The 11,709-nt window shown below is 39.0% G+C and overlaps 4 protein-coding genes across 7 annotated transcripts; 2 read left to right on the top strand and 2 right to left on the bottom strand.

The window, feature by feature from the left end:
• Positions 1 to 35: 35 nt before the first annotated feature.
• Positions 36 to 2,485, bottom strand: LOC111024570 (RNA-binding (RRM/RBD/RNP motifs) family protein). Its single transcript, XM_022302281.2, has 4 exons — positions 1,947 to 2,485; positions 912 to 1,013; positions 515 to 787; positions 36 to 404 (listed from the first exon to the last, which is right to left on the bottom strand). The coding sequence occupies exons 1-4, from the start codon at positions 2,358 to 2,360 to the stop codon at positions 345 to 347; spliced, it is 849 nt and encodes a 282-aa protein (XP_022157973.1). The 5' UTR covers positions 2,361 to 2,485; the 3' UTR covers positions 36 to 344.
• Positions 2,486 to 3,065: 580 nt separating this feature from the next.
• LOC111024561 (uncharacterized) lies at positions 3,066 to 8,349 on the top strand. 3 transcript variants are annotated; one of them, XM_088124153.1, is made up of 4 exons: positions 3,066 to 5,914; positions 6,401 to 6,750; positions 6,966 to 7,083; positions 7,476 to 8,349. In XM_088124153.1, the coding sequence occupies exon 1, from the start codon at positions 3,434 to 3,436 to the stop codon at positions 5,462 to 5,464; it is 2,031 nt and encodes a 676-aa protein (XP_087980279.1). In that variant the 5' UTR covers positions 3,066 to 3,433; the 3' UTR covers positions 5,465 to 5,914; positions 6,401 to 6,750; positions 6,966 to 7,083; positions 7,476 to 8,349. The 3 variants fall into 3 exon arrangements, with proteins under 3 accessions (XP_087980279.1, XP_087980282.1, XP_087980280.1); XM_088124156.1 differs by having other exon boundaries at positions 7,347 to 8,349; XM_088124154.1 differs by having other exon boundaries at positions 6,398 to 6,750.
• LOC111024560 (uncharacterized) lies at positions 5,488 to 8,019 on the bottom strand. Of its 2 annotated transcripts, none has more exons than XM_088124157.1 (5): positions 7,877 to 8,019; positions 7,635 to 7,772; positions 6,622 to 6,714; positions 6,412 to 6,513; positions 5,488 to 6,053 (listed from the first exon to the last, which is right to left on the bottom strand). In XM_088124157.1, the coding sequence occupies exons 1-5, from the start codon at positions 7,962 to 7,964 to the stop codon at positions 5,812 to 5,814; spliced, it is 663 nt and encodes a 220-aa protein (XP_087980283.1). In that variant the 5' UTR covers positions 7,965 to 8,019; the 3' UTR covers positions 5,488 to 5,811. The 2 variants fall into 2 exon arrangements, with proteins under 2 accessions (XP_087980283.1, XP_022157963.1); XM_022302271.2 differs by having other exon boundaries at positions 6,412 to 6,510.
• A 1,029-nt stretch (positions 8,350 to 9,378) lies between the features above and the next one.
• On the top strand, positions 9,379 to 11,690 carry LOC111024566 (S-adenosyl-L-methionine-dependent methyltransferases superfamily protein). The gene is made up of 4 exons (XM_022302277.2): positions 9,379 to 9,689; positions 9,954 to 10,182; positions 10,315 to 10,467; positions 10,941 to 11,690. The coding sequence occupies exons 1-4, from the start codon at positions 9,480 to 9,482 to the stop codon at positions 11,639 to 11,641; spliced, it is 1,293 nt and encodes a 430-aa protein (XP_022157969.1). The 5' UTR covers positions 9,379 to 9,479; the 3' UTR covers positions 11,642 to 11,690.
• The last annotated feature ends 19 nt before the right edge of the window (positions 11,691 to 11,709 follow it).

Genomic DNA, 11,709 nt, shown 5'->3' with positions numbered 1-11,709 from the left:
AATGAGAAGGAAGGTTCAATCATTTGCGGCGTTCGTGCAGCAACAGCTCAGTAAGTATTCTTCCTTATTTCTTTCTTAGTCATTGTACAATCATTTTTAAAATTTAGTGTTCGGATCATCAGTTTGAATCAGGGTTGATATGATAATACCACAATTGCCGCAGACCAAAAATACTTTCCCATTGAGTTTCGCTCGTGAGGTACAAAAGTGGAAAATGGGGTATATACAACAAGAAAGAAGAAAGAAGAAAGAAGATTCAATCACTTACGGTCTGTTTGTTTACAGCTACCTAGGTAGAAACTCCTTCCCGTTTCTTGTTTGCTCATTGTAAATCAGTTTTACATTTACCCCTGTGCCTGCTTTCCTTCAGCCAAGCTCACACGTATTACCCTGCCTTCAAGTTCCTATGAAGACAAAAAAAACAAAAAAAAAAAAAAGCAACACAATTGAGCTACATGATATAATACGATAATGTGAAACAAAAAGATACAGGAGAACTAAGAAAGTCTCTTACCACTTCATTAAGAGCTTCAAGTGCTTTTTCCATCTCTGGTTTTGTTGAATAAGATACAAAGCCATAACCACGTGACCTTCCAGTCTCCCCATTATAGATGACCCTTGCTCCTACCACATTTCCATATTCTTGAAAAGCTTGTGTCAAACTTTCAGATGTTACCGACCAGGATAAGTTGCCGACGAAAAGCTTATACTCTGTTTCTGGATATAAAGGTTCCTTAGGCTTAGGCTTGTCTGAGAAATTAACCCTCAAAACTCTGCCCATGTAAGCCTGATTGACAAGAAACACTCATATATTTATCATCAGAGTCCAATAGTTTGTTCTTGAAATTATTTGAAATTATCTTAGCAACATGAAGGAGAGAATGGGGGGAGGGTGGGAGAGAGATTCTCACACTTCCATCCAGATTTTCGATGACTCTATTACAATCTTCAATACTGCTCATGGTTACAAATGCAAATCCTCTGCTCTTTCCAGTATTCCTGTCATAAAGAACCTTATACCCATTTGAAATGATTAGAGACTCCAGAAACAATAATTTAATGAGAAAATATGCTCTTGGTGAATTAGTTCAAAATAAAGATTGAATGCAGACAGTTGAGAAGTCTGTGTTTTTAGGATTAGACGGACGAAATTACAACATCTGAACTTTTTCTGAAGCAGCGTTGGAGTTATCACAAGTTTAATGGTCACTAATATTATAAAAGAACCGTGGCTCTTCCTTGTACAAGGATATCTTGTTTATTTGTTCTTTGTTAAGATGTGGAGCTAGCTAACCACATAAGTTGGTCTAAGAGTCATCAGGAGCCAATGAGAAAAGTAAAGGGCCCGAGGGGATAGGTTCAAATCATGGTGGCCAAGTAGCTAGAGGTTTCTTTCGCAACAAAGTCCAAGTCTAGTAGGGTGTTTGAATTAGTCAAGGTACGTTTAAACTGGCGCCAACACTCACAGATTAAAAAAAAAGGTGGAGCTGACTCATTGAATAAACGTATAGTTGCCAACCAGTATCAAACCTATATGCTCCTAAACGAGCTAGTGGCCAGTGGATTTTCTGCGGGTGTTTGAACTAACTTAACATATGCATCTCAGATACTGATTTAATCACATGAACTTACAGTATTTGACATCAAAAGCTGGTAGGATCTCCGGTAACTGGGTAAGTGACCACTAAGATTTGAGGTCTTTACTCCAAAAAACATCTAGATTTATAGTTGGTTTCATAGTTTGTCAGTTAGTCAACTTATCTAACATGGTGAAAAAGTAATCGAATTGTTGCTCTTATAAACCCCATTGTGATTTGAAGCACTGAAAATTAACTCATGAGCTTGACCTCCGAAGCTAAATTTTTCATATTGTACTTTCGATTGGAAGTAAATCATATGTTAGAGTTCAATATAAAACTAATCAGTGACATTTGCAGGCAGTATACCTCAATAAGCTCAGGGACCCCATGTTCCTGAACGATGCCGGCGAGCTGGGAACTATCAACGCTGTAAGGCAAGTTCCCAAAGTAGAGCTTAGTACTCCCGGCCTCCACCGGAGAACCACCACCCACCGCTTCCCCTCCTCCCTTCTCCTCCGCCACACCTTCTTCAGCATCAGCCGTCACCGCCGGTTCTCCTTGAACCACGGCGGCGGAGATGCCCAGAACCGGCCGCCACTTCTCGGAGAAAGCTCGGAGCGAAGCCGATTCAAGGGCCAGATAGCGTGACAAGACAGGCAACATTTGGGTTGATGGCATTGCGAGGAGAGAATCGGAGAGCCAGTGCTTGGACCGTAAACCCTTAAAGGAGTGCGTGGAAGCGGTGAAGGACGAGCCGACGGTGGCGGCGGCGGCGGCCATGGTGGTGGAATCCGATTGGGGAGTAGCAGGGGGTAGCAGCGGTAGAATAGAGAGCGGTGTTGCCTTTTCGCAGCCTCAAACTGATCATGTGGAGAATGTTTGTCAGCAGTTCATGCAGACGTGGCCGCTTGGTGTCCAATTGTGAGAGATAGATAATGTTAAATCCCCATTTGGATTAACACATCAATTTCTTTTAATATTGTAATATATGTAATTTGAACCTACACCCTTTTAATTTTTTTTAACTTATAAGCTATGCCGAAATTAATTATATCATTTTAGTCAACTAATGTGTTGATATACTATTGATTTTATTGTTTGTTAAGTTCGAATGTTGTCACGAGTTTAATTCAATAGTAATAGACACATATATATGATTAATAATTCATGAGTTTGAACCTCTCTAACTTCAATTGTTGTATTCAAAGAGAAAAAATGGTCTAACGTTGGAACTCTCAATTTATTGTACTAAAAATAATGACGTATGATTTTGGTACTTGGGACGTTTTGTGATAGTCTCACTATTTGATAAAATTGGAAAGATACTCGCCAAGACTAATTTGGTGGTAACTTATGGAAAAAAAAAAAAACTACTAACAAAATTTTCATTAAAAAATAATTTATTTTAAATAGTAGGTCTAAAAAAGTGGTATTCAAACTAAATAAGTATCTACTTAATTAAGTTCACAATGAAAAATTCGAATTCCAAGTCGCAGTGACTTAGCTCAGTTTGGCCAAAAAAGAAATTAAAAAAAAATCGACCCAAAAATTAAAGACGAGTTGATTTTTTCTTAATGATTTTCTGGACATTTTTGTGGATGCAAATATTTTCGTCTTCCCGGCCGAAAGGTTTCCCACAAGGCAATGGGCAATTTTGTTCATAGATTGACTTGCTTGGAAGTGGCAACTGTATTTGAGCTATGAACAACATCCGAACCTGTTCTTCTGTATTTTGTTCATAGCTTGACTTGCTTGGAAGTGGCTCCGGTGAAACTTCAGGCGAAAACTATATATTACGGGACCGACTCTGTTCTTCTGCTTCCCATGTGCTATTGTTTCTAAACTAATGGAGAATGATCTTTGTAGCTCGGCCCTCACTTGTTCTCAGACCCACATGGAGTTTCTCTCTACATCTCAGGACATCAATCTCTCTCGCAACTTCGACCTCCTGCTTACAATCCCGTCATACACCGGCGTCGTTTCTAAATCTAAAGCCTCTCAATTCCGAGATCTCAAACTGTATGAGAAATGGTTTAGTAGAAGAAGCCCAGAAACTGTTCGACGAAATGGCTCAAAGAAATGTTGTGACTTGGAATGCTATGATTCGAGGGTACTTCTTGAACGGGCGGCGTGGTGATGCGATTAGCTTATTTCGTCGAATGCCCGAGCGTGATGTTTTCTCTTATAACACCGTGATTGCTGGGCTGATGCAATGCGGGGATGTGGATGGTGCAAAAGATGTTTTTGCTGTAATGCCGTTCGGAGATGTTGTGAGTTGGAATTCAATGATTGCGGGATATATTCGGAATGAGTTACTCGAGGCAGCGGTTCAGCTGTTCGATAAAATGCCTTTGCGAGATGTAATTTCTTGGAACTTGATAATTGGCGGGCTTGTAAATTGCGGCCGACTTGATTTGGCTGAAGAGTATTTCAATAGAATGAGCAGGAGGGATCTTGTGTCGTGGACCATCATGATCTCGGGGCTTGCGCGTGCAGGACGTATAGATGAAGCGAGAGAGCTATTTGAGAACATGCCCGTGAAAGATGCTCGAGCTTGGAATGCGATGATGGCCGGGTATATAGAAAATGACCAGATTAAAGAGGCAGAGGAGTTGTTCGAGAAAATGCCTGAAAGGAACTTTGATTCTTGGAACGATTTAGTGAATGGGTTGGTTGGAAGCCAAAGGGTTGATGATGCTAGGAGGCTGTTTATGGATATGCCAGAGAAATGCCAAAAAACATGGAACAGTATTGTGCTGGCGTACATAAGAAAGGGACTGGTAAAAGAAACTCATGCATTTCTTGAGAAAACCCCATATGGTAATATAGTTTCCTGGACTAATCTGATCGTGGGATATTTTGGGATTGGTGAAGTTGGGATGGCTGTGAAAATTTTTGAATCGATTCTGTACAAGGATGCAACTGTGTGGAATGCTACAATATTTGGATTAGGAGAAAACGATCAAGGTGAGGAAGGTTTGAAGCTTTTCACTAGAATGATAAGGTTAGGTCCACATCCTGATAAAGCTACATTTACGAGTGTTCTAACAATCTGTTCCGGCCTGGAAACTTTGCAGCTTGGTAAACAAACACATGCACTTGTTCTAAAAGCGGGATTCAATGGCTTTGTTGCAGTCTCGAATGCTATGGTTACTATGTACGCAAGATGTGGAAACATGGACTGTGCTTTGATAGAGTTCTCTTCCATGTCAACCAGGGATGTGATTTCTTGGAATTCTATAATCTGTGGGTTTGCTCAACATGGAAATGGTAACGAAGCTCTGGAGATGTTTGAAAAAATGAGATTGGCTAACGTAGAACCCAATCATATCACCTTTATTGGTGTTCTGTCTGCCTGTAGCCATAACGGTCTGGTGGACCAGGGTAGGCACTACTTCAATTTCATGAAAAACATGTGTTCTATTCAGCCATTAAGTGAGCATTACACGTGCTTAGTTGACTTGTTTGGGAGATTTGGGCTTATCAATGAGGCATTGAGTTTTCTAGTCGAAATGAAAGCAGAAGGAATTGAAATTCCTTCAAGCGTTTGGGGGGCTTTGCTTGGAGATTGCAGAATCCACAAGAATTATGATGTAGGTGTGATTGCAGGTGAGAAGGTCCTGGAGAAGGAGCCTCATAACTCTGGAGTGTATTTGATTTTAGCAGAAATGTACTTGAGAGGTGGGAAAAGAGAAGATGCTGAGAGGATATTGGCAAGAATGAAGATTAATGGAGTTAAGAAACAACCAGGGTGTAGCTGGATTGAGATAAGTAATAGTGGGCATGTCTTTCTTTCTGGAGATCGTTCAAATCCACATTTTGATAGAATCTGTTGTGTTGTAAAGTTATTGAATCTGGAGATGGAAAATGAAATTCTAAAATGAGAGAAGCCGAGTTCCAAACAGCATAATGTTTAATAGTGCATGTCTAGATTGGTTTCACAGCAACATAAGTGAAAAAGGTGTTGCTGGCTGTTACTAGAACTTCATTGGTCTCAAGTTTTCAAGTTCAAAACATCTCAGGCTACATGGATATAAAGTAATTCATGTTAGCGAGGAAGTTGATTCCAAGCTATAGTATGAACAAGTAACCCATTTGCATTGATGAGCAATTTGACACAGCACCACAACGATACTTCTATCCAATGCAAGCATCGACTCAAGGCTTATATTTGGCCTACTGGAAGGTTTATGACATGCCAGATATCACCCGAGAGATTGGTCTCTTGTTTCTAGGGAGTTTTCTTTGACATGAAACTGCTGCCCCTGTTCACCGTACCACTCTTTCCAACTTGACGACGTTTATTATCCGCAGCATCCTTGGACTTCCTCGTGGTAATTGGATTTTCATTGCCACTGTGGCTAGCCATGATCTTACACTGTGCGTGTCTGGACTGAACTGAATTGTGGTTCTTCAAAACTGATGGTTTTTCTGTTGTTTTTCTGTTTTTCTTCCCTATCATTATATCATTTTCTGAAAAGGATATTGAAAGCTTCAATCAATAAAATGATATTCACAAGAGGCGTATACATAAAAGATGCTTTAGAGTCCACAACATACTCAAACATATAGGTAAACTCATAGTGCTTATGAAAGAAATCTCACCCTAGAATTTTGGACTTGGATCATTATTAATAATTAAAATTTCTCTCCATGTTGTGGAACTATGCCTGTTCTATTTGATTTGGACAGTTTGACAATGTAGTAAAAACAGTTCTAACATGGTAAACGTGAAGACAAAAGTCTGTATCCAGAACATGTTGATGAGAAACTTCGAAAGATCAATAAAACTTAAATTCACAAATATTACTTCATAGCAGGTAGGAAATACCAGGGCTGGATACGACGGCACGTGGCATTGGGATTGAATTAGCTCTAGTATTTATGTTGTTGTCCTCCTCAACAACATCAACCGTTTTACACCTCCTTTCTGCTTTTGCAAATCAAACAAAGTAGGTGTGTTGGCTGTGAATGTATTATCTCAGGTAGCAACGTGGAGTAGGATGAGATTTCATCAGGAAGTACAAGGATGATTATATACCTTGGGATTCAGAAGGGGATGGTTCGATTACGTTGGGAATACAAGCTTTTGGAATTTGAGCACTGGATGATGGAGAAACACGATGCTCTTTTCCTGTGATTACCAACATTTTTGCAATAAAAGTATCAGGTAAAAATTAATTGAGTCAAATGTTCAAAATTATTATGATTGCTATTGTCGATAAGAAACATAGGTAACAAATAAAATGCAAAAACCAAAGGGGTCATTAAAAACTCCCCCAATTGGCTTTAATCATAAGGATCGTAATTAGAAAAACAATTCAAAAAGTTCAGAGGGAAACTTTGAAATATTATACTTCCTAAATTTCCTTGTTATCTGATTAGGAACTCGAGGTCGTCTGCTATGGTAGAAGGAAGAAGATGATGCATGACGATACAAATCCGTGAAGGTGTGAAAAGGGAGTGAGCTTGTCACAAATCCGTCTGCTGGAGGATCTTTCAAGTATGTTCTGTAAAGACCGGTTGAACATTTGGGATGCTAAAGTTTTTGATACCTTTCTTTGAAGTTGAGGTCTAAAGAGTTTTGTGGTTATTTTCCCTTTCTCCACTGCCTCCAATTGGAGTTTTCCTTCTTAACTTCTTTAAAATTAAATCCTTCTCCTCTTGTAGTTTATCCCGTTCAACTGTGTATAGTTTCTTATCCTAAAAAAGAAACAATACTCTAAATTGCAACTAACTTTTTTATTTGGGGGCAAATTTGTCTAGGAAAAGTGTTCTGGATTTTCATTTTCTTTTCCTAATCATGAAAGACATCAAATATTCTGAAGCTTCAACACACGAGACAGAGACTTGGTTTAACATTGAAAGTTTCAACTTCTGGTTTTTCATTCTCAGCCTCCAAATCATGAGGAGAAGACTAGAAACATGGTTGGTTGATCAAGCTATCAGTTTTCAACTGGCAGAAACCACATACAAAAAACGACAGCACAAGATTCATCGTTCCAGCAGAACAGACCCATAAAGTTGTAACAATTTCCAGAAATTTGTGAGTACCTGGAGAATTGGAGGAGTCTTCAAGGAAGAGTGATTCAAAATCTTTCAGAGACAACAGATAACTTCTCTTCTGCTCGTATACAGCAGGGTGATCATCATCGGGGTCTTTCTCCTCCCTCACCTTCACCTTGGGATAGACTTCGAAATTCGAATCCAACAATAACAGAAGAAACAAGAGATCAATACAAACACCGAGAACACAAAATCAAGAACAATATCAGATTAGATTAGATCAAACCCACCAGTGGATTGGTCTTTCATCTTCTTGGGAACAGCTTGGGCCGTCGAAGAAACAGAGATGCGGCATATGGGCGTTGGGTTTTGAACCATCAGAACGAATCAGTAGAAGAAGATACCCAGAAATGACGTGCTCAATGCGTGTCTTCAAAGAGAAGAGAATGATCAGTGAGCGAAGTTTTGGGAGAAATGGCTTTTGGGATTTCAGAAAATGAAATGATTCAAATCGAACGTGTAAGCGATCGTTGGGTCAACCGACGCCAAGGGGCGCATTTTCCTGAAACCTTCGCAGTGGCGGACCCCATTAGCATTTAGCCATGCTTTTCTTTTAGTTTTTGCTGCTGCTGAGTTCAGAAGAGAAGTTCTTGTATTGTCAACGATGCCGTTCCATCTCCTCCATTCCCCTTTTATTTTCTGAACCAAAATATTATTTGAACCTTTTTTTTATCTATATTTCCAATTGGGTTTATTTTTTCTTTTTCTCGTTCTTGTTTGGTAGTTCATTTGGGTTTGATCTTCGCGAGATTTCTCCCAAAAGTGACACTGATATTTCCCTTTTTGTAGGAATGTTTGAATCTGCAAATCGTATTTGATTTCGTTTGCTTTTTAATAGTATTGAGATAGTCAAAAGTGATTGGAGTTGGGACACTTTTTTTTTAATATTTCGAATTTTAGTCAACAGATGGAGGCTATTTTTTTCCCTTAAAAAATAGAAGCCAATTAACGAAAATAAAATCGCTATGAAATATAATGATGACGATGATGTTTTTGTTTTATAATAAAATATAACATTACAAAAATGATTGAATTAAAAAAAATACAAACATGGTGATTTTGATTTAAACATTTCAAGGTTTACACGAGTATATTTCAACAATAAAAATATATAATCTATTGGGTTGAGGTCGAATTTCAAACTCCCATACCACATATTTATTCTATAAAATGAAAAAAAAATGAACTTAAAAAATTATGTAGTTATCTTTAAATATATATGTACGAATCTTTTAGTCAGAGATTAGTGATCTTAACTATGTTCGGTTGTTAAAACGAACATAGCGATAATTGATATATATCTCAAAACAAGAGGTAGTGAGTGCGATCCCCCACCCCCACATGTTATACTAAAAAAATCATATTCGGTTTGGCTACAAAATATCTTGAATTTAAGTAAAAATATTACAAAATCATTATTTTGATAAAACTCCATTGCCTACGTATTTAACGTGCAACATTATGTGATGTAACTGTTAATAATGATTTTTTTTCTTAATAATGGCTTTAAATCATAATAATAGTTATTATTATTTTGAGAACTAATAGTTTTTATTTTGATAAAACATTTTGCTAATTATTTACGATTCATTAATTAAATTGGAGGGAGTATACTGTCTAATGCATATTTACGCATCTAGGCTCATATTCTTGTCCGGGTTAGGGATAGCAGCTTAGCCGGGATTAGGATACGTTGCTCCCCCAACCAGACGCTTAAACCCTCAACGGGAGAAATTTGCAGAGACCGACGAAGACCGCGAGGTTTATAACTCCAAGCTTCGGCTATGGATTCTTGCATGATTCATGAATCTGGGCTCTGGATTTGCCTGAGAAATGTGGCGCAGAGTTGGATTGATGCGAGGGCTAGGTGCTCGGCGGTTTTCAGCGGGCACTCGCCGTCGTGTCGAGGACGAGGGAGACTGGTTCTACGCCTCTGAATGGTGGGGGAACGATTCCGACGGTGATGGGCACGCTGTTTTCCGTTCAGCATCTGAAAAGGGAAACGGCGTAGTCTCTGTTATTGCATATCCTTCTTCCAGGCCTGTTAGTCTCTCCATCTACCTTAGAACACTACATGCTTGATCTGCAATGCTTTTCGTTTTCCAACATTTGTATGAACTGACATTATTTACAAAATCGAGTGTGATTGTATTCTATTGTTCATTTCTTTTATCGTTGGAGCTAATTTTCCAAGTTGCAATGGCTTGTTCCTTCAAAATCTTGAATAGCCTAAGTTTCGGCTTGATCGTTGTCGTATGCCCATTGCATCGTTAGCTGAGGATGATATTGATTTACAAAATGATGCAGAATGGACTTCATTGGCCAGGAACTGGAAGGTGGCTTCAACAAAGATATGCAGAGATATGCCCTGGCAGCAAGAACGAGGGACGGTTCGAGATTCTTGGATATCAATGGCGGGTGCTTCGCTTCAATGATAATACTCGCCAAAGCACTGCCAAAGTAATGGCTGCTTGCCAGGAATCAGAACCCGAGTCAATTTTTCTCATGCAGCAGGCGCATTGCTTGGCTGTTCCTTGTAATTTCTCTATCTGTCTTGTCCTTTCGATGTTATGTATGACGAAATTTTCCTGCTGCCAAATTTAAGCTTCTCTTAGAAGGAATTTGAACAATAGTATGACTCACCTAATCCATCTGTTCAAAATTTCAGATCTGAAGAGTATGGTATCGGTTGGGTTGACCACTATAGCATCTTGTGGGTATGATCTTTTGAATGCAATACAAGGAAAACAAAATTTACATATTTTATGCATTGGTCATGGTGGCGGGAGCTTGCCACTATTCTTAGCGAGTAAAATTCAAGGTTAGAGTTCTTTTTCTTCTGCATCTATGAATTATGGTGTATGATTAGTCAATGATCATTACAATAATAATTCAACCAAATAAAACGTATAATTGTTATAAATTATAACGTATTTTGTTAGTATCATCAGCTTAATGTCGCATTTTCATTTAAGAGTAGCAAGATGGTGAGGCTGATTATCAAGTAAATTGTTTCACATCTAATCCAGAAGCCCAGCATATATTAAGCTCATTCTGTAGATCTCAGAAAATAGGGTGATTTCAAACTCCTGCCTGGTTCTAGTTGTATATTTGGCTGAGTTTAATCCTTGTCAACCTATGTAAAGTTACAACCGATGACAATGACGAAATATCATTTCACTGCATATGCTCGCTGCAAGTCTTAACTGCTTCAAATTGTTCTGTTCATAGAATTGGTATGTTTAAAATTAAAGGATTAACTGCGAAGTTAATCAGATACTTGTGTTTTTTCAGGTGCCACTGTCCACATAGTTGAAATCGACCCTCTTGTTATCTCAGCCTCAGTCCAAGCTATGGGCTTCCCAGCTTTCTCGGTTATGACCGCATCAGGTGAGCGTGCATCTAGCAAACCTGGATTCATCGATGATGTCATGTGGAAAGGTGTCCATGAAAGACTCTTCCTCTATGAATTAGATGCAGAGGACCTCATCTGCAACACAACCAATCTATACGACATGGTCTTCATTGACGCTTACGACGGAGACGACATATTCCCTCGAAAACTCTGGGATCCAAATTACACATTCCTCGAAGCTCTCAGCAAGCGGCTTCATCCTAAACATGGCACTGTGGTGGTGAATCTTCACTCCGATTCCGATCTGTTGAATCCCGATGGCTCTGTCCCATCTGTTCTTGAACATATATTGCCAATGGGAAAGTACGTATCCCAAATCGGCCGAGCATACAAGGATGTTTTGGCGAGAGATGGCAGTTCTTCCGAGAAAATTTCTGGTTTGGGATTCACAGTGGCGGTTCCCTGGGTTTGCAACACATCTTTAGTTGTGTGCAAAGGTTTCCCAATGAACTGTGAGTATCTTAACGGGGATTTGTTAATGAACATGCTGATATCCAAATCCCTTGAAGTAGAGCGTCTTATGAAGTTGCCATTTTCATGCTTGGAGTATATAAAGAGAGGTTTTGTACTTATTAATTAACTGTTCAATGCTTCTCAGCTTTAGCAGAAATTGAAAAGTTTTTCCATCACTTCATCTCTTCCATCCCC

The sequence above is a fragment of the Momordica charantia genome, assembly GCF_013281855.1.
Source record: "Momordica charantia cultivar OHB3-1 chromosome 5 unlocalized genomic scaffold, Mcharantia_2.0 BLBB01000005.1, whole genome shotgun sequence".
Lineage (NCBI taxonomy): Eukaryota > Viridiplantae > Streptophyta > Magnoliopsida > Cucurbitales > Cucurbitaceae > Momordica > Momordica charantia.
The sequence above is the reverse complement of the archived record's forward strand: the minus strand, read 5'-3'. Positions and strand labels throughout refer to the sequence as shown.